Below are 23,472 nucleotides of genomic sequence, written 5' to 3' on the forward strand. Positions count from 1 at the left end.
GTTCATGGATTGGAAGGAAAATATTGTTAAAATATCCATACTACCCAAATCATTCTATAGATTTAATTCAATCCCTACCAAGAAATACCAACATCATTTTTTAAAATTTGTGTTGTGTTGGTCCCCATACATTACATCATTGGTTTTTGATGTAGTGTTCCATGATTCATTGTTTGTGTATATACATCATTTTTCACAAAGCTAAAATAAAGTATCCTAAAATTTGTATGGAACCACAGAGGATCAAGAACAGCCAAAACAAACTTGAAAAAGAAAAACAAATCTGGAGGTATCACAATTCCAGACTTCAAGTTATCCTACTAAGCTGTAGTAATACAGACAGCATGGTACTTGCACAAAATAGACACATAGAACAGTAGAACAGAATAGAAAACCCTGAAACAAACCCACCTGAAACCATAAAAATTCTAGAAGAGAGCACAGGCAGTAATTTCTCTGACATTGGGCATAGCAACATTTTTCTCGATATGTCTCCTGAGACAGGGGAAATAAAAGCAAAAATAAACTATTGGGACTGCAGCAAAATAAAAAGCTTCTGCACAGCAAAGGAAACAATCAACAAAACTAAAAGACAACCTACTGAATGGGAAGAAGATATTTGCAAATGACATATCTGCTAAAGGGTTAGTATCCAAAATCTATAAAGAACTTATATAACTGAACACCCAAAAAACAAATAATCCAATTAAAAATGGGTGGAAGACATGAACATAAATTTCTCCAGACATCCAGATGGTCAAAAGACACGTGAAAAGATGTTCATCATCATTTACCATCAAGGAAATGCAAATCAAAACTACAGTGAGATATCATATCACACCTGTCAGAATGCCTAATATCAAAATCTCAAGAAACAACAGGTGTTGGTGAAGATGTGGAGAAAAAGGAACACTCGTGAACTGTTGGTGGGAATGCAAACTGGTGCAGCCATTGTGGAAAACTGTATGGAGGTTCCTCAAAGAGTTAAAAGTAGAACTACCTCATGATGTAGCAATAGCACTACTGGGTTATTTATCTGAAGAATACAAGAACACTAATTCAAAGGGATACATGCACCCCTATGTTTATAGCAGCATTATTTACAATAACCAAATTGCTATTTACAATAGCCAAATTACAATAGCTGAATATTATTCAGCTATAAAAAAGAATGAATTATTGTCATTTGTAAGGATGTGGATGGAGCTAGAGAGTATTATGCTAAGCAAAATAAGTCAGTCAGAGAAGGACAAATACCATATGATTTCACTCATATGTGCAACTTGAGAAACAAAACAAATGATGAAAGGGAAAAAACAAGAGACAGACAAATGAAGAAACAGACAATTATAGAGAACAAACTGATGCCTACCAGAGGGTGGGGGTGGGGGAATGGATTAAATAGGTAATGGGATTTAAGCAGTGCACTTGTAATGAGCACCAGGTGATGTATGGAATTGTGGAACCACTATATTGTATACCTGATAATAATATAACATTGTATGGTTAACTAACTGGACTTAAAATAAAAATAAACACAAGAAAAAAAAAAAAAAGAATGTTTGGGTCAACCAGGAAATCAAAGAAGAACTTAAACAATTCATGGAAACCAATGAGAACGAAAACACATTGGTCCAAAACCTATGGTATCCTGCAAAGGCGTTCCTCAGGGGGAAATACAGAGCCATCCAAGCCTCACTCAAAAAAACAGAAAAATCCCAAATTCGCCAACTAACTCTACACCTTAGAGAACTAAAGGAAAAGCAGCAAACGATGCCTAAGCCATGCATTACAAAAGAAATAATTAAGATTAGAGCAGAGATCAATGAATTAGAGACCAGAAACACAGTAGATCAGATCAAAGAAAATAGAAGTTTGTTCTTTGAAAGAATCAATAAGATCGATAAACCACTGGCCAGACTTATCCGGAAGAAAAGAGAAAGGACCCAAATTAATAACATGATGAATGAAAGGGGAGAGATCACGACTAACACCAAGGAAAGAGAAACAATTATTAGAAATTATTATCAACAACTATATGCCAATAAACTGAGCAATCTGGATGAAATGGATTCCTTCCTGGAAACTTATAAGCTGCCAAGACTGAAATAGGAAGAAATTGACAACCTGAATAGGCCAATAACCAGTAACGAGATTGAAGCAGTGATCCAAAACCTCCCAAAAAACAAGAGTCCAGGGCCTGATGGATTCCCTGGGGAAGTCTACCAAACATTCAAAGAAGAAATAATACCTATTCTACTGAAGCTATTTCAAAAAATAGAAACAGAAGTGAAACTTCCAAACTCATTCTATGAGGCCAGTATTAGCTTAATCCCCAAACTAGGCAAAGACTCCATCAAAAAGGAGAATTTCAGACCAATATCCCTGATGAATATGGATTCCAAAATCCTCAACAAAATCCTAGCTAATAGGATGCAACAATACATTAAAATGATCATCCACCACGACCAAGTGGGATTTATCCCCAGGATGCAAGGGTGGTTCAAAATTCAGAAATCAATCAATGTGATAGATCACCTTAATAAGAGGAGGAAGAAGAACCATATGGCCCTCTCAATTGATGCAGAAAAAGCATTTGACAAAATACAGCATACTTTCCTGATTTAAACTCTTCAAGTATAGGGATAGAGGGAACATTCCTCAAGTTCATAAAAGCCATCTATGAAAAACCCACAGCAAACATCATCTTCAATGGGGAAAAGCTGAGAGCCTTTCCCTTTGGATCAGGAACACGTCAAAGATGCCCACTCTTGCCACTATTGTTCAACATAGTACTAGAAGTCTTAGCAACAGCAATCAGACAAGAAAAGAAATAAAAGGTATTCAAATTGGCAAAGAAGAAGTCAAACACTCTCCTTTCGCAGACGACATGATACTTTATGTGGAAAACTCAAAAGACTCCACCCTGAAATTACTAGAACTCATACAGCAATTCAGTAACGTGGCAGGATACAAAATCAATGCACAGAAATTAGTTGCTTTCTTAAACACTTACTACGGAACTATGGAAAGAGAAATTAGAGAAACGATTCCATTTACAATAGCACCAAAAATCATAAGATACCTCTGAATAAACCTAACCAAAGTGGTAAAGGATCTATACTCTAGGAACTACAGAACACTCATGAAAGAAATTGAAGACACCAAAAGACGGAAAAATATTCCATGCTCAAGGATCGGAAGAATAAACATTGTTAAAATCTCTATGCGACCCAGAGCAATCTATACCTTCAATGCCATCCTGATCAAAATTCCAATGATATTTTTCAAAGCACTGGAACAAACAATCCTAAAATTTGTATGGAATCAGAAAAGACCCCGAATCACCTAGGAAATGTTGAAAAAGAAAAAAAAAGATGGGGGCAACACGTTGCCCGATTTCAAGCTATATTACAAAGCTGTGATCACCAAGACAGCATGGTACTGGCACAAAAACAGACATATAGACCAATGGAACAGAATAGAGAACCCAGATATGGACCCTCAACTCTATGGTCAAATAATCTTTGACAAAGCAGGAAAAAACATGCAATGGAAAAAAGACAGTCTCTTCAATAAATGGTGCTGGGAAAATTGGACAGCCACATGCATAAGAATGAAACTCGACCATTCTCTAACGCTGTACACAAAGATAAACTCAAAATGGATGAAAGACCTCAATGTGAGGCAGGAATCCATCAAAATCCTAGAGGAGAACATAGGCAGTAACCACTTTGACATCAGCCATAGCAACTTCTTTCAAGATACATCTCCAAAAGCTAGTGAAACAAAAGCAAAAATGAACTTTTGGGACTTCATCAAGATAAAACGCTTCTGTACAGCAAAGGAAACAGTCAACAAAACAAAGAAGCAACCCATAGAATGGGAGAATATATTTGCGAATGACACTACAGATAAAGGGCTGGTATCCAAGATCTCTAAAGAACTTGTGAAACTCAACACCCAAAAAGCAAAGAATCATGTCAAAAAATGGCAGAAGTTATGAAAAGACACTTCTCCAAAGACGACATACAAATGGCTAACAGACACATGAAAGAATGTTCATCATCATTAGCCATCAGGGAAATTCAAATCAAAACCACATTGAGATACCACCTTACACCAGTTAGAATGGCAAAAATGGACAGGGTAAGAAACAACAAATGTTGGATAGGTTGTGGAGAAAGGGGAACCCTCTTACACTGTTGGTGGGAATGCAAGTTCGTATAGCCACTTTGGAAAACATTGTGGATATTCCTCAAAAATTTAAAAATAGAGCTACCCTATGACCCAGCAATTGCACTTCTGGGTATTTACCCCAAAGACACAGATATAGTGAAAAGAAGGGCCATATGCACCCCAATGTTCATAGTAGCATTGTCTGCAATAGCCAAAGTGTGGAAAGAGCCGACATGCCCTTCAACAGATGAGTGGATAAAGAAGATGTGGTCCATATATACAATGGAATATTACTCAGCCATCAGAAAGGATGAATACCCCACTTTTACATCAACATGGATGGGACTGGAGGAGATTATGCTAAGTGAAATAAGTCAAGCAGAGAAAGTCAATTATCATATGGTTTCACTTATGTGTGGAACATAAGGAGTAGCATGGAGGACATTAGGAGAAGGAACGGAAAAATGAAGGGGGGGAATCGGAAAGAGAGATGAACCATGAGAGACTATGGACTCTGAGAAACAAACAGGGTTTTAGAGGGGAGGGGGGAGAGGGGATTGGTTAGCCCGGTGATGGATATTGTAGAGGGCACATACTGCATGGATCACTGGGTCTTATACAAAAACAATTGATCGTGGATCATCCCATCAAAAACTAATGATGTATTGTATGGTGACTAACAGAACCTAATTAAATTAGAAAAAAAAAAAACAGTAAGGACATTAAATCCGGCTACCTTTCTCCCCACGGAAGAGGGGGGACTAGACCATGACTGCTCCGAGGTGACTGATGAAGTCTACGTGAGCCGTCCAGATCTGCAGGATCAAGCCTTAAAGAATCCAGAGCTCATGCTGTTCAGGGATGGCAGCAGTTACCTACAAGAGGGTGCCCAAAAAGCAGGTTATGCAGTAACCACAACCACTGAAGTCCTAGAAGCTAAGCCATTACCAGCTGGATGGTTAGCTCAACAGGCTGAGTTATATGCCTTAGTCCGAGCCCTCACACTCGCTGAAAGCAAATGATTCAATGTCTATACTGACTCTTGGTACACCTTTGCTACTGTACATATACATGGAGCCATCTACAAGGAAAGGGGCCTCCTAACTGCCGTAGGAAAAACTATCAAGAATAAGGAGGAGATACTGAGATTCCTTGAAGCCGTCTGGCTTCCAAAGGAAGTAGCAATCCTGCACTGTAAGGGACACCAAAAAGGAGACGACCCCATAACATGGGGAAATCGTCTGGCAGATGAGGCAGCCAAGACTGCAGCCAGTGAGGACATAGACAGAGCCCCTTCCCTCACTATGGCCCTAACACCCCCGGAAGAAAGTCCATCCACCCAGTTACACTAAAAAGGAAAAGGAATGGGCCATGGCTGAGGGAGCCACCCTGACTGAAAAGGGATGGTGGATGATGCCAGATGGGCTCATCTTTGTTCCAACAGCAACTGGAGGGCATCTAGTCAAGGATTACCACCAACTCACTCATCTGGGGAAAACTGCATTAGAGGCCCTTCTCAAGAAGCACTACTACATCAGTCAGCTGCCAGCACTATGCCGAGCAATGAGTGAATGATGCATAACATGTGCTAAAAATAATGCTTGGTCTGCACCATGGCCCCCACCAGGTGTCCAGAGGATGGGAGCAACCCCCCTTGAAGATCTAGAGGTAGACTTCACAGATGTGCAGCGAAGCAGGGGGTTCAGATATCTCCTAGTAATAGTATGCACATACTCTGGGTGGGTCGAGGCCTTCCTGACTAGGACAGAGTAAAGCCAGGAAGTAGCTAAAGTCCTCTTGTGGGAAATCGTGCCCCAGTTCAGCCTGCCACTAACAATCCATAGTGACAGTGGATCCGCATTTGTGGCAGACATTGTTCAGGTCTTGACCAAATCTCTCAACATCATCTGGAGACTCCACACGGTTTACTGGCCCCAAAGTTCAGGGAAAGTAGAGATAATGAATCGCACCCTCAGGGGAACTTTAGCAAAGTTTTGTCTGGAGACTAACCTCCCATGCCCGGATCTGCCACCCCTAGCTCTCCTGCATGCTCGCTGCATGCCCGGGACATTAGTTTTTTCCCTACTTGAATTAATATATGGATGGCCTCCCCCATGCTTGGGAAGCCTTCCAGGAAACTTGCATCAGGTTGAAGATAAAGGGATAAAGGAGCTGCTTCAGGCCCTGGGGGCCACCCAAAATAAATTACAAAAGTACACCATCGAGAGGGCCCCAATCTCCTTAGGGTCTCAGGTATACTCCTTCCAGATAGGGGACTCAGTTTGGGTCAAAGATTGGAAGAAAGACCCCTTCAAACCACAGTGGACAGGGCCCCACACTGTTGTTCTAACCACCTCCACTGCCCTCAAGGTCTCAGGTGTCACCCCGTGGGTCCACCACTCCAGAGTGAAGAAAGCTCATCATTTGAATGAGGAGCTGCCCCAGCGGAGAGTCCAGCCAGACTTCATGAACCCACTCCGGCTTCACCTTTGATGAGACCCCACCAACTGATGGACACCTGCTCACCGTGGTCCCTGGCTCTCATTGGTGTGATTTCCCTCACCTTAGGAGTCGGACTCTACACTGTTGCCCCTCCTGACTGGACTTTCCCCCAGAGACTTACTATTGTCATTGCTTATTGGGTGTCCCTAGGGTGTATTACTGCACTCACTTGTCCACGGGTTTCATCTGCTGACGGGTTAGCCACGATGGCTCCCTCTACCTAAGGTCATAGATCCCACTTTTATTGGCCCTCTGCTCTCTACTCCCGAGTGCACTTCACCATGATTTTCCTGGCCCCAGTCAGTCCCGGTCTTCTGCTACCTGGTGTGCTGTTCCTCCTCACTGCCTCTAGCTTGCCCAGCCCAGCAAGGAGGGCAAACTCTTGTATCACTGTTACTGGAAAATGGACTTTCCAGCTTATCCCCCTCAATCCCACACCAGGGCCCCCACTGACTTCTTCCACTTGGGATGGGCACACACCAAAGGTTAACCTCCATTTTGATGGATGTCAGCTTCTTGATACCTCCTTGGAACCTCATAGACAGTGTTCCTACCATGGCCCTCACTCTGATTACTGGCTGGTAGATATCTACATCTGTGGGGGCCCTATGCGTCAACAGCCAAACACCTGCCCTCAGTTCTGCTTGCAAGCCTGGGGATGTGAGTCATGGGTGGCGACTTGTCTGGGAATGGAACAATGGTCCACCAGGTGGCACCTCAAACAGCGCAGTGACATCCAGATTTCCTTGTCACGCAAGGCCGCCCCATCCTCTTGCCCTAACAATCACTGTATACTGCTCACCCTCTCAGTCTAGAACCCAGTGTCACATCATGGGCTATAGGAATCATTCTCCTGTTGGGCTAATATCACCCTATGGGGACTGACCCCATGGCCAAATTTATGATTAAGTCCATGTTCACTCCAAACCTTACAGTCAACTCCAAGTCAGACAGAAAATAATTCGCCCTGGTGCATCCCTGGGTCCCCCATCCACATGCAGCAAGCATCTATAGCACAACTGTTAGGTAGGATTAAGGCCTCCCACCAAGCTCTTAACCACTCGAATCCACCCCTAGTGTCTGACTGCTGGATCTGTATGAAGCCCGGTCCCGTCCAATACCTAGGTGTCATCCTCAACCAATCTACCGTGTCACCTCTCATCTCGGCACTGGGGACCTCAGATTATCCCTTTCTGGCTCTGGTACCGCTGTATGGCAACTCTTCCTCTCCCCTCATGGGCTACAGTTGGGTCTGTGCGCCTAACAACACTTTTTTAGCTTGTAATCAAGGTATATACATCTGCATCACCCCGCATGATCAATCATGCATGCTTGTCAGTCTCTTACCTGATCTTTCAGTCCTCCCTGGGAATGATGACCCACTCATATGGAGACCTCCTAGCTGCGCTCAGCACTCTCCCATGGCCATCCCTCTTATCGTGAGCCTGCTGGCCGCATCAGGTGTTGCCTCAGCACCACTGGTGTTGGGATGTCTCAGGTTTAGTACCAGGGGTTAACTCAACAACTCACGGTGGTTTTCCACCCCCACTTGGTCGGCCCTGGCCCTGCAGCACCAACTCGATTCACTGGCCTCAGTGGTCCTCCAAAACAGGCATGGGCTTGACTTGCTCATGGCCACCCAAGGGGGGCTCTGCCTCTTCTTACAGGAGGAATGTTGTTTCTATGCTAATGAGTTGGGGGTGGTCCAAGAAATTGTGACCCAATTGCAGGAATGAGTACATCACCGGTGGGAAACACTCCAGCGGGCAACTTGGTGGGATACCCTCTCACAATGGTTCCCTTGTTTTGCCCCCCTCGTCGGCCCCCTCTTATTGCTTCTCCTCATAGTAACATTTGGTCCTTGTATTCTTAATGCCCTTACTAGGTTTATCACTACTCAAATTGCTAAAATCAGAGTCCGGTTACTCCTTACTCACTACCACCCCTTAAAAGATGAAACTGATGCCCTCTAAACTAGGTGTTTAAAGGGACATGAAAGGGGGGAATGATAAAGAAAATCTGTGTCCTAAGATGGCCAACCGAGCCAGCAAGAGAGTCCCAGTCTTTGCCCCGGGGCTCTTCTGGGTTCTTCTCCCTGCTCTGCTTCCCGTGTGGACCAATCTGGGTTCTCCCTGCCCCGCTTCATGCACACGCCAAAGTGCCAAGTATGCAGAAATAGATGTGTATAAATTGCCCCCTTTGTTTGTGCTCGGGGCTCAGACCTTTGGAGACCGCTCTTCTCTGAGACTGCTAGTGTTAAATAAACCTCCTATCCTCCAAGATCTCCGGGTGCCGCTGGTTCTTCTGTCGGGCCATCCCGTCCAGGTTCCATAACAATACAAATTTACTTTCCTTGTAATTTATGGACATAGTGTCCTCTAACACACAGACCCACATATACCCGAGAACAACTGAAACACCCAGCTTTGTTCACACTGATAGATTATAGCACCACTTCCTATCCCCCCCTTTTTAAAATTTTTCAATTTTTAAAATTTTATTCTTGTGTTTCATTTTGGCTTTGTTTTTTCGATGGTGGTGTCTGACCACTCCTGATTTTGCTAGGGTGCAAATAGCTTGGGTCGTGATTGATATTTTGTACTCTCTTCATTCGCTCAACCATCCCTCAAAAGAATGATTAGGAGGAGGAACTCCCAACAAAGAAAAGAACCAGAGAAAATGTGCTCTGCCACAGAACTAATGGGTATGGACATAAGCAAGTTGTCAGAGAGAGAATGCAGGATAACAATCATGAAGTCAATAGCTAGGCTTAAAAAAAGCATTAGTGACAGGATAGAATCTCTAAGGGCAGAAATGAGATCTAATCAAGCTGAACTTAAAAATGCTATGAATGAGATGCAGTCTAAACTAGATAGTGTAACAGCCAAGGTAAATGAGGAAGAAGAGTGAATCAGTGATCTAGAAGATAAGCTGATAGAAAGGAAGGAATCTGAGGAAAATAGGGATAAGCAGCTAGTAGCCCATGAAAATGGACTTAGAGAGATCAATGCTGTCATGAAACATTCCAATGTCAGAATTATTGGGATCCCCGAAGGGGTGGAGAGAGAGAGAGGACTAGAAGGTACATATTGAGCAAGTAGCTAAGAACTTCCCTAATCTGGGGAAAGAAACAAGCATTCATGTCCAAGGGGCAGAGAGGACCCCTCCCAAAATCAATAAAAATAGATCAACACCCTGACATATAATAGTGAAGCTTACAAACCTTAGAGCCAAGGATGGTATCCTGAAAGCAGCTAGAGGGAAGAGATTCCTTACGTACAGAGGGAGGATCATCAGAATAACATCCGACCTGCTCACAGAAAACTGGCAAGCCATAAAGGGCTGGCAAGACATATTCAGGCTATTAAATAGAAAGAGTATGAAGCCGAGAGTACTTTACCCAGTAAGACTGTCATTCAGAAAAGGTAGAGAGATAAAGAGCTTTCAGGACAGGCATAAACTGAAAGAATATGTGTCCACCACACCAGCTATGTAAGAAATATTGAGGGGGATTCTGTAAGCGAAGAGAAACCCCAAGAGTCATATAGACTACAAAGAAACAGAAAACCTACAGAAACAAGGACATTACAGGCAACACAATGGCACTACATTCATATCTTTCAATACTTACTCCAAATGTAAATGGGCTCAATGCTCCCATGAAAAGACACAGAGTTTCAGATTAGATAAAAATGCAGGACCCATTTATATGCTGTCTACAAGAGACTCATTTTGAACGTAAGACCCTTCAGATTGAAAGTGAGGGGATGGAGAACTATTTACCATGCTAATGAACACAAAAGAGAGCTGAGGTAGCAATTCTTAATTCAGACTAATTAGATTTTTTTAAAAGATTTTATTTATTTATTTGACAGAGAGAGACACAGCAAGAGAGGGAACACAAGCAGGGAGAGTGGGAGAAGGAGAAGCAGGCTTCCCGCCGAGGAGGGAGCCCGATGTGGGACTCGATCCCAGGAACCTGGGATCATGACCTGAGCCGAAGGCAGACGCTTAACGACTGAGCCACCCAGGCACCCCTGGACTAATTAGATTTTAAACCAAAGGCCATAGTAAGAGATGCAGAGGGACACTATATCATACTTAAAGGGTCTATCCACCAAGAAGATCTAACAATTGTAAATATCTATGCTCCCAACATGGGAGCAGCCAATTATATAAACCAGCTAATAACTAAAATAAAGACACTTATCGATAATAATACATTAATAGTAGGAGAACTCAACACTCCAATAACAGCAATGGCAGATAAACTAGGCAGAAGATCAAGAAAGAAACAAGATGGGCACCTGGATGGCTCATTTGGTTAAGTGAATGCCTTTGTTTCAGGTCATGATCCCAGAGTCCTGGGATTGAGTCCTGCATCGGGCTCCCTGCTTGGCAGGGAGTCTGCTTCTTCTTCTCACCCTACCCCCTCTTGTGCTCTCTCTCTCTCTCTGTCTCAAATAAATAAAATAAAATCTTAAAAAAAAAAAAGAAACAAGAGCTTTGAATACATTGGACCACATAGACTTCATAGATATATTCAGAACATTCCAACCTAAAACAACAGAATACTCATTCTTCTCGAGTGCACATGGAATTTTCTCCAGAATAGACCACATACTGGATCACAAAACAGGTCTCAAATGATACCAAAAGATTGCGATTATCCCCTGCATATTTTCAGACCACAATGCTGTGAAACTGGAACTCAAACACAAGAAGAAATTTGGAAGGAACTCAAACACTTGGAAGTTAAAGTGCATCCTGATAAAGACTGATTGAATCAATCAGGAAATTAAAGAAAAAATTAAACAATTCATTGAAACTAATGAGAATGAAAACACATTGGGCCAAATCCTATGGGATACTATGAAGGCAGGCCTAAGAGGGAAATACATAGCCATCCAAGCCTCTTTCAAAAAATTTTAAAAGTCCCAAATGCACAAGCTAACCTTAAACCTAAAGGACCTAGAGAAAGAAGAGCAAATAAGTCCTAAACCAAGCAAAAGAAGAGAAATAATAAAGAATAGAGCACAAATCAATGAACTAGAAACCAGAAAAACAGTAGAACAGATCAACGAAACCAGAAGATCGTTCTTTGAGAGAATTAATAAGATCAATAAACTTCTGGCCAGACTTATCCAACAGAAAAGGGAAAGGACCCAAATTAATAAAATCATGAATGAAAGGGGAGAGATCACAACTAATACCAAGGAAATAGAAACAATCATTAGAAATTATTATCAGCAACCATATGCCAACAGATTTAGCAATCTGGAAGAAAAGAATGCATTCCTGGAAATTTATAAACTACAAAGACTAAAACAGGAAGAAACAGACAATCTGATCAGACCAATAACCAGCAAGGAAATAGAAGTGTTCATCAAAAACCTCCCCAAAAATAAGAATTCAGGGCCAGATGGCTTCCCAGGGAAATTCTACCAAACATTTAAAGAAGAAATTATACCTACTCTACTGAAGCTGTTTCAAAAAATAGAAATAGAATGAAAATTTGCAAACTCGTTCTATGAGGACATCATTACCCTGATCCAACAACAGGACAAAGACCCCATCAAAAAGGAGAATTACAGACCAATATTCCAGATGAATATGGATGCCACAATACTCAACAAGAGCCTAGCCAATACAATCCAACAGTACATTAAAAGGATTATCCACCACGAACAGGTAGGATTTTTTCATGGGATGCAAGGGTGGTTCAATTTTTGCAAGTCCATAAATGTGATAGAGCACATTAATAAAAGAAAATACAAGAACCATATGATCCTCTCAATTGATCCCAAAAAAGCATTTGACAAAATACAGCATCCTTTCCTGATTAAAAGTCCTTAAAATATAGGGATGGAGGGAACATACCTCAATATTATAAAAGCCATCTATGAAAAGCCCACAGCAAATATCATTCTCAATGGGGAAAAACTGGGAGCTTTTTCCTTAAGGTCAGGAACAGAACAGGCATGCCCACTCTCACCACTATTGTTCAACATAGTACTGGAAGTCCTAACCTCAGCAATCAGACAATTGAAAGAAATAAAATGCATTCACATAGGCAAAAAAGAAGTCTAACTCTCTCTCTTAACAGATGATATGCAAATTCCACCTTATGTGGAAAACCCAAAAGACTCCACCCCCAAGTTGCTAGAACTCATACAGCAATTCAACAACATGGCTGGATACAAAATCAGTGCACAATCTGTTGCATTTCTATACAATAAAATGTAACTTAAGAAAGAAATTAAGGCATCAATTCCATTTACAATAGCACCAAAAACCATAAGATACAAAGGATCTATACTCTAGAAACTACAGAACATTTATGAAAGAAATGGAGGAAAACACAAAGAGATGGAAAAACATTCCATGCTCACGAATTGGAAGAATACACATTGTTAAAATGTCTATGCTGCCCAGAGCAATCTACACTTTCAGTGCAATCCTTATCAAAATACCACTGACATTTTTCACAGATCTGGAATAAACACTCCTAAAATTTGTATGGAACCAGAAAAGACCCTAAATAGCCAAAAGAAAGTTGAAAAATAAAACCAAAGCTGGAGGAAACACAATGCCTGACTTCAAGCTATATTACAAAGCTATTGTCATCAAGACACTATGGTATTGGAACAAAAACAGACCCATGGATCTGCGGAACAGAATAGAGAGCCCAGATATGGACCCTCAACTCTATGGTCCACTAATTTTGGATAAAGCAGGAAAGAATATCCAATGGAAAAAGGAAAGTCTCTTCAATAAATGGTGCTTGGAAAACTGAAGAGCCACATGCAGAAGAATGAACCTGGACCATTCTCTTACACCATACAAAAAGATAAACTCAAAATGAATGAAAGACCTCAATGTCAGACAGGAATCCATCAAAATCCTAGAGGAGAACATATGCAGTAACCTCTTTGACATCGACCACAGCAACTTCTTCCAAGAAGTCTTGAAGGCAAGGGAAACAAAAGCAAAAATGAACTTTGGGCTTCATCAAGATAAAAAGCTTCTGCACAGCAAAGGAAACAGTCAACAAAACTATGAGGAAACCCACGGAATGGGAGAACATATTTTCAAATGACATTACAGATGAAGGGTTGGTATCCAAGATGTATAAAGAACTTCTCAAACTCAACACCCCAAAAATAAATAATCCAGTCAAGAAATGGGCAGAAGGCATGAGCAGACATTTCTCCAAAGAAGACATACAAATGGCTAACAGACATATGAAAAAATGCTCAACATCATTAGCCGTCAGGGAAATACAAATCAAAACCACAAAGAGATACCACCCTACACCAGTTAGAATGGCAAAAAGTAACAAGCCAGGAAACCACAAATGTTGGTACAGGTGTTGAGTAAGGGGAACCCTCTTACACTGTTGGTGGGAATGCAAACTGGTACAGCCACTCTGGAAAACAGTATGGAGGTTCCTCAAGACATTAAAAATAGAGCTACCTTATGACCCAGCAATTTCATTACTATGTATTTATCCTAAAGATACAGATGTAGTGAAAAGAAGGGGCACCTGCACCCCAATGTTCATAGCAGCAGTGTCCATAATAGCCAAACTGTGGAAAGAGCCAAGATGTCCTCAAAAGATGAATGGATAAAGAAGATTTGGTTCATATATGCAACAGAATATTACTCAGCTATCAGAAAGGATGAATATCCACCATTTTCATCCACATGGATGGAACTGGAGAGGGTTATGCTAAGTGAAATAAGTCAAGCAGAGAACGACAATTATCATATGGTTTCACTCATATGTGGAACATAAGGATTAGTGCAGAAGACCACAGAAGAAGGGAGGGAGAACTGAATGGGAAGAAATCAGAGAGGGAGACAAACCATGAGAGACTCTGGACTCCAGGAAACAAACTGAGGGTTACAGAAGGGAAGGGGTTGGGGGATAGGGTAAATGGGTGATGGGTATTGAGAAGGTCACATGTCATGAGCATTGGGTGTTATATGCAACTAATGAATCATTGAATACTACATCAAAAACTAATGATGTAGTATATTTTGGCTAACTGAACATAAAAAAAGAGAACTTATAAAACTCAACACCTAAAAATCAAATACTTCAGTCAAGAAATTGGCAGGAGACAGGGACAGACTTTTCTCCAAGGAACACAGATAAATGGCTAACAGACACATGAAAATTTGCTTAACATCACTCATCATCAGAGAAATACAAATCAAACCACAATGAGATACTATTTCACACTGCTCAGAATTGCTAAAATTATCAACTCAAGAAACAACAAATGTCAGCAAGGATGTGAAGAAAGGGGAACGCTCTTACACTCTTGGTGGGAATGCAAACTGGTGAAGCCAGTCTGAAAAACAGTATAGAGGTTTCTCAAAATGTTAAAAATAGATCTACCCTATGACCCACAATTGCACTACTAGGTATTTATCTAAAGGACAAAATAGTGATTCAAGAGGGCACATGCACCCCAGCATCCATAGCAGCAATGTCTATATTTGCCAAACTATGGGAAGAGCCCAGATGTTCATCAACAAATGAATGGAAAAATAAGAGATCACACACACACACACACACACACACACACACACACACACACACACACACACCGAGGAATATTACTTAGCCATCAAAAATAATGAAATCTTGCCATTTGTGGCAATGTGGATAGAACTAGAGTGTAATATGCTAAGTAAGCTAAATCAATCAGAGAAAGACAAATACCATATGATTTCACACATGTTTGGAATTTAGGAAACAAAACAGATGAACATAGTGGAAGGGAAGGAAAAATAAGATAAATACAGAGAGAGGCAAATCATAAGAGACTCTTGACTATAGGGAAGAAACTGAATGTTGCTGGAGGTGAGGTGGGTGGTGGGATGGGATAATTGGGAGAAGTAGAGCACTTGTTGTTATGAGCACTGAGTGTTATATGCAATTAATGAATCATTAAACTCTACCCTGAAACTAATAATACAGTACATGTTAACTAACCTGAGTTAAAAAAAATAATTTAAAAGAAATACTATATTGATATTATGGAAAATTGATATCAGGAATTTTTATGTGATAGTAATCTTTTGCTTATTTTTAAAATAAAATAAAATAAAATAAATATATTTTGAAGTATTTATGACTAAGATGATATGATATCTGGAATTTGTTCCAAAATATTACTGTGGAGAATGCAGGAGTCAGTAGGGATGTGAAAATACAAAATTGGCCATATACTGATATAATTGTTAAAGTTGGGTGAAGGGTACATGAGAGTATAGTAAACTATTCTACTTTTACATTTGAAATTTTTAGTTTAAATAATATATATTTATACATGTATGTACACATATATACACACATACACATACACGCACATACACACACACACAAATGTGTGTGTGTGTGTGTGAGTGGAATCAGCCTGCACTCTACATCAAGGAGAAGCAAAGAAAACATCAATAAGAAGAGTGTCACAGGAATGTTGTGACAATGCAGCCTGGAAACTGATCACCTGTTCAGAGCTTCGGGGCACAGCATCTAGGATTCTGGTTTCTTCTATACAAATCCTAACACAGCAAATGTAATGCAGTGTATGTTTACAAGAAAGAAAGGTCCCTTTCTTATCCATGGTGTCCAAGACTCAATTCTGAGCTGGAGATTATTGGGGAGAAGGAGTTTCCAAAGGAGAGGGTACAAATTAATGACTGAGAATCTACATCTGGCTCATAGGCAGGTTTCTTTGAGTCCATGGTGCTATAATAATTTTTAATTATATGCCAACATTCAAAATCTAGGACATTTCACATAAAAATCTTGATTTTCTGGTTTTCTTTAAAATTTGGGAAATTTGGTAATGCTTAGTTGGATTTGAATGACAGTTCTCCTTACATGGGGCAGTGCCCTCCAGTTTGGCACAATCTCCATCAGGTCTGCTTTACTTATTATTTTTTTTAATATGCACATTTTTTTCTAGTGAGCAAAGGTATGCTAAAGGTTAGTGGATTGTGCTTAGCTCCAAAACCCTGCTCTAATTTCACTTAATTTAAATTGCCTTTGTGCTTTTCAATACTCAGTAAAACCTGTGGGACTCCGGTAACAAGGGAGGGAGTGATGTCTTAGCTGCTTAATCTTAGCATAAGTGTTATTACTTCCCTATTAGAAAGACCCACGAGTGTTTAATGTGGATAATGCCTATTCAGGAGACACCAGACTTAGTGTTTTCCTAGGTTGGTTTTATAAAAGCTACAACTGAGTAGGAACAAGACATAAGGGTAAAATCCATTAATGAAGCCTCTGTCCATGAGTATAAATGGATCAGTCTTTGTTTTAAGATTTTCTTCTCTTCCTATCTCTCACAGACTCGTGTGTGTGTGTGTGTGTGTGTGTGTGTGTGTGTGTTGGGAATGAGGTGGAGGTGCACAGACCTGTATGGATTCTGTGGTGGGCTTTCAGGTGGGAGCTCTTGGTGTACACTTTGCTGCATCCTGCAAAATCACATTGATGAATCCGTCTTCTCTTCAACTCAAGAGACTCTTCTCCCCGCATTTGGGTCATTGCTGATGGTCTGAGCAAAGAAAGAGAGATAGTACCAAAGAATGATTTTACCATGGAAGCTAAATAAATGGACTTACATACAATGGAATCCCCTCATACATGCATTTAATTTATGCAAATTTAAGAGTAGGCCTTCAAGAGAAGAAATAATTGAAATAGGTCAAGCAATTCCCTCAACTAGGACATTCTTCTGAGTAAGTGGAGGTTCCAGGAGGTGATAATGTTTCCTTGGGTGGTTTCTGTTCCCAGTGTGAGCATTTCACTCTAACAAGACTCATTTTTGTATTTACATAAATGTATTTTTTTCATACTACATAGTTGTTAAAATGCAAGACAACTACTTTATTAGTTACAACACTGGAAGACAAGAGTGCTGTAAACTTACAGAAAGAAACAGTATGCAACTGTACTTTATGGGAAATTTATAGATTTTTCAAAGGCAAAATTGGTGGTCTAGACAATTAGGGCATAAATCTGCCATAACATGCATGTCCATGCACATGTGTGATTACAAACTCACACCTGCTCCGGGAAGGCAATTTACCTATATTTTGTTATCCTTAAATGTTTACTATTGTGTCTGAGAATTTGTTCCACTTCTATGACAGACACACACATATATACACAGACAGACCTGAAATAAAGACAAAAGTACTCACTCTTGCTGTAGTCCCTGAATACCCTGTAAAGCCAAAGATCCACTCTCAGTTGCACTCTCCTCACTGTCACTTGGGATATCCAGTGAAGACATGGAGGTGGGGTAAACTTTCACTAAAATCAAAGAAAAAGAGCAGTGTGGGCTACAAATATGTGTGCCTCTGTATCATTTTCAGGATTCCCAGTATGGCTCACAATGAGAAGTAGCAGCAAGATAAAGAAAAAGCAAAGAAGAAAGAAGTGCATTTGTATGCAAGGAAGAGAAAAACATTTAAAATTTTCTTTTCTTTATATTTTTATATTTTTTATTTTATTATGTTACTCACCATACAATACATCATTAGTTTTTGATGTAGTGTTCCATGATTCATTGTTTTCATATAACACCCAGTGCTCCATGCAGTACATGCCCTTCTCAAAACCCATCACCAGACTAACGCATTCCCAACCCCGCTCCCCTCTAAAACCCTCAGTTTGTTTCTCAGAGTACATAGTCTCTCATGGTTCATCTCCCCGCCTGATATCCCACCCGTCATTTTTCCCTTCCTACTATCTTCTTTTTTTTTTTTAAACATATAATGTATTATTTGTTTCAGAGGTACAGGTCTGTGATTCATCAGTCTTACACAATTCACAGCACACACCATAGCACATACCCTCCCCAATGTCTATCACCCAGCCACCCCATCCCTCCCAACCCCCTCCACTCCAGCAACACTCCGTTTGTTTCCTGAGATTGAGAGTCTCTTATGGTTGGTCTCCCTCTCTGGTTTCGTCTTGTTTCATTTTTCCCTCCCAGTATTTTTTTCAGACTTATTTTATTTTTTAAAAATTTTTTGGCCATTTTTTATTTTATTTTATTTTTTTAAATTTTATTTTATTATGTTATGTTAGTCACCAAATAATACATCATTAGTTTTTGATGTGGTGATCCACGATCCATTGTTTTTGTATCACACCCAGTGCTCCATGCAGTACGTGCCCTCCTTAATACCCATCACTGGGCTAAACCATCCCCCCACCTCCCTACCCTCTAAAACCCTGTTTGTTTCTCAGAGTCCATAGTCTCTCATTGTTCATCTCTCCCTCTGATTTTGCCCCCTTCATTTTTCCCTTCCTTCTCCTAATGTCCTCCATGCTATTCCTTATGTTCCACATATAAGTTAAACCATGTGATAACTGTCTTTCTCTGCTTGATTATTTCACGTAGTTCCATCCATGTTGATGTAAAAGTTGGGTATTCATCCTTTCTGATGGCTGAGTAATATTCCATTGTATATATGGACCACATCTTCCTTATCCATTCATCTGTTGAAGGGCATCTCGGCTCTTTCCACAGTTTGGCTATTGTGGACATTGCTGCTATGAACATTGGGGTGCATATGGCCCTTCTTTTCACTGCATCTGTGTCTTTGGAGTAAATACCCAGGAGTGCAATTGCTGAGGTCATAGGGTAGCTCTATTTTTAATTTTTGAGGAACCTCCACACTGCATCTAGGATTCTGGTTTCTTCTGTACAAATCCTAACACATTTAGTGGATTTTCCAAAGTGGCTGTACCAACTTGCATTCCCACCACAGTGTAAAAGGGTTCTCCTTTCTCCACAACTTTCCAACATCTGTTGATTCTTGCCTTGTCAAATTTGCCATTCTAACTGGTGTAAGGTGGTATCTCAATGTGGTTTTGATTTGAATTTCCCTGATAGCTAATGATGTTGAACATTTTTTCCTGTGTCCGTTAGCCATTTGTATGTCTTCTTTGGAGAAGTGTCTTCATGTCTTCTGCCAATTTTTTGACTTGATTATTTGTTTCTTGGGTGTTGAGTTTGAGAAGTTCTTTATAGATCTTTGAAATCAGCACTTTGTCTGTAGTGTCATTTGCAAATATCTTCTCCCATTCTGTGGGTTGCCTCTTTGTTTTGTTGATTGTTTCCTTTGCTGTGCAGAAGCTTTTGATCTTGATGAAGTCCCAAAAGTTCATTTTTGCTTTTGCTTCACTAGCCTTTGGAGATATATCTTGAAAGATGGTGCTGTGGCCGATGTCAAAGAGGTTACTGCCTATGATTTCCTCTAGGATTTTGATGGATTCCTGTCTCACATTGAGGTCTTTCACCCACTTTGAGGTTATCTTTTTGTATGGTGTTAGAGAATGGTCGAGTTTCATTCTTCTGTATATAGCTGTCCAATTTCCCCAGCACCATTTATTGAAGAGACTGTCTTTTTTCCATTGCATATTTTTTTCCTGCTTTGTTGAAGATTATTTGACCATAGAGTTGAGGGTCCATATCTGGGCTCTCTATTCTGTTCCATTGGTCTATATGTCTGTTTTTGTGCCAGTACCATGCTGTGCTGGTGATCATGGCTTTGTAATATAGTTTGAAATAAGGCAACATGATGTCCCCAAGTTTGTTTTTCTTTCTCAACATTTCTTTGGCAATTGAGGGTCTTTTCTGATTCGATACAAATTTTAGGATTGTTTGTTCCAACACTTTGAAAAATGCTATTGGTATTTTGATCGGGATGGCGTTGCAGGTATAGATTCCTCTGGGTAGCATAGACATTTTAACAATGTTTATTCTTCCAATCCATGAGCATGGAATGTTTTTCCATCTTTTTGTGTCTTCTTCAATTTCTTTCATGAGTGTTCTGTAGTGCCTAGAGTATAGATCCTTTACCTCTTTCGTTAGGTTTATTCTGAGGTATCTTATGGTTTTTGGTGCTATTGTAAATGGAATCAATTCTCTAATTTCTCTTTCTACAGTTGTATTGTTAGTGTATAAGACAGCAACTCATTTCTGTGCATTGATTTTGTATCCTGCCACATTACTGAATTGCTGGATGAGTTCTAGTAATTTGCGGATGGAGTCTTTTGGATTTTCCACATAAAGGATCATGTCATCTGTGAAAAGAGAGTGTTTGACTTCTTTGCCAATTTGAATACCTTTTATTTCTCTTTGTTGTCTGATTGCTGTTCCTAGGACTTCTAGTACTATGTTGAAAATAGTGATGAGTGTGGCATCCTTGACATATTCCTGATATTAAGGGAAAGGCTCTCATCTTTCCCCCATTGAGGATGATATTCGCTGTGGGTTTCTCATAGATGGATTTTATGAACTTGAGGAATGTTCCCTCTATCCCTATACTCTGAAGTTTTAATCAGGAACATATGCTGTATTTTGTCAAATGCTTTTTCTGCATCAATTTAATGGATCATATGGTTCTTGTCTTTTGTTAATGTGCTGCATCACTTTGATTGATTTGCGAATGTTGAACCAACCTTGCATCCCGGGGGTAAGTCCCATTTGGTCATGGTGGATGATCCTTTTAAAGTATTGTTGGATTCTCTTAGCTGGGATTTTGTTGAGGATTTTGGAATCCATATTCATCAGGGATATTGGTCTGAAAATCTCCTTTTTGATGGGGTCTTTGCCTGGTTTAGGGATCAAGGTAATGCTGGCCTCATAGAATGAGTCTGGAACCTTTCCTCTTGTTTCTATTTTTTGAAACAGGTTCAGGAGAATAGGTATTATTTCTTCCTTGAATGGTAGAAATCCCCAGGGAATCCATCAGGCCCTGGACTCTTGTTTTTTGGGAAGTTTGTGATCACTGCTTCAATCTAGTTACTGGTTATTGGCCTATTCAGATTGTCAATTTCTTCTTGTTTCAGCCTTGGCAGTTTATAGGTTTCTGGAAGGTATCCATTTCTTCCAGGTTGCTTAATTTATTGGCATATAATTGTTCATAATAATTGTTTCTATTTCCTTGGTGTTCATCGTGATCTCTCCCCTTTCATTCATAATTTTATTAATTTGGATCCTTTCTCTTTTCTTTTGGATAAGTCTGGCCAGTGGTTTTTCAATCTTATTATTTCAAAGAACTAGCTTCTAGTTTCATTGATCTGATCTACTGTGTTTCTGGTTTCTAATTCATTGATCTCTGCTCTAATCTTAATTATTTCTCTTCTAATGTTTGGCATAGGCATCATTTGCTGCTTTATCTCTAGTTCTTTAAGCTGTAGTGTTAGTTGTTGAATTCAGGATTTTTCTATTTTTTTGAGTGAGGTTTGGATGGCTATGTATTTCCCCCTTAGGACCACCTTTGCAGTGTCCCAGCAGTTTTGGACCAATGTGTTTTCGTTCTCATTGGTTTCCATGAAATGTTTAAGTTCTTTGATTTCCTGGTTCACCAAAACATTCTTGAGCAGAGTGGTCTTTAGCTTCCAAGTGTTTGAATTTCTTCCAAATTTTTCTTGGGATTGAGTTCCAGTTTTAAAGCATTATGGTCTGAGAATATGCAGGGAATAATCTCAGTCTTTTGGAATTGGTTGAGACCTGATTTGTGACCCAGTATGTCGTCTATTCTGGAGAAAGTTCTGTGTGTGCTGGAGAAGAATGAGTATTCTGCTCTTTAAAGGTGGAATGTTCTGTATATATCTATGAGGTCCATCTGGTCCAGTGTGTCATTCAAAGCTCTTGTTTCCTTGTTGATTTTCTGCTTAGATGATCTGTCCATTGCTGAGGGTGGAGTATTGAGGTCTCCTACAATTAACATACTGTTATCAATATGACTCTTCATTTTGGTTAACACTTGGCATATGTAGATGGCTGCTCCCATATTGGGGGCATAGATATTTACAATTGTTAGATCTTCTTGTTGGATAGACCCTTTAAGAATGATATAGTGTCCTTCTCTGTCTAAAACTACAGTCTTTAGCTTAAAATCTAATTTGTCTGATATAAGAATTTCTACCCCAGCTTTCTTTTGAGGTCCGCTGGCATGGAAGATGGACATCCATCCCTTCACTTCAGTCTGGATTTATCTTTAGGTTCAAAATGAGTCTCTTGTAGACAGCATATGCATGGGTCCTGTCTTTTTATCCAGTCTGCAACCCTGTGCCATTTTATGGGAGTATCCATTCACGTTGAGAGTGATTATTGAAAGATATGAATTAATTGTCATCATGTTGCCTGTGAAGACATTCTTTCTATAGATTGTCTCTACAAATTTCTGTTGTAGATCACTCTTGGGGTCTTTCTCCTTTTATAGGACTCGCCTTAATATTTCTTGCAGGGCCGGCTTAGTGGTCACATATTCTTTCAGTTTCTGCCAGTCTTGGAAGGTCTGCATCTCTCCATTCATTCTAAATGACAGCCTTGCCAGATAAAGTATTCTTGGCTGTATGTCCTTCTTGTTTAGTACCCTGAATATGTCCTGCCAGGCCTTTCTGGCTTGCCAGGTCTCTGTGGATAGGCCTGACATTATTCTGATGTTCCTCCCTCTCTATGTAAGGAATCTCTTTCCCCTAACTGCCTTCAAGATGGTTTCCCTCATTCTAAGATTTGCAAGTTTTACTATTATATGCCAGGGCATTGGCCTGTTTCCCTTGATCTTGGGAGACGTTCTCTCTGCCTCCAGGCCTCTAATGTCTGTTTCATTCCCCAGATTCGGGAAATTCTCAGGTATGATTTGCTCAAATATATCTTCTAGTCCTCTCTCTCCAGCCCCTCAAGGATCACAATAATTTTGATATTGGATTGTTTCATGGTGTCACTTATTTCTCTGAATTTCTCT

The 23,472-nt window shown here is 40.1% G+C and overlaps 1 protein-coding gene across 1 annotated transcript in view; it reads right to left on the reverse strand.

Moving 5' to 3' along the window:
• KLF8 (KLF transcription factor 8) overlaps window positions 1–23,472 on the reverse strand; it is a 150,184-nt gene that overhangs the window by 46,993 nt on the left and 79,719 nt on the right. Inside the window, exons 4-5 of the mRNA XM_078063956.1 lie at window positions 17,905–18,016; window positions 17,116–17,255 (exon numbers count right to left, since the gene is read on the reverse strand). Coding sequence (XP_077920082.1) covers window positions 17,116–17,255; window positions 17,905–18,016 — 252 coding nt within the window. The remainder of the gene's footprint in view (window positions 1–17,115; window positions 17,256–17,904; window positions 18,017–23,472) is intronic.

This window comes from Halichoerus grypus, chromosome X (genome assembly GCF_964656455.1).
Source record: "Halichoerus grypus chromosome X, mHalGry1.hap1.1, whole genome shotgun sequence".
Classification (NCBI taxonomy): Eukaryota; Metazoa; Chordata; class Mammalia; order Carnivora; family Phocidae; genus Halichoerus; species Halichoerus grypus.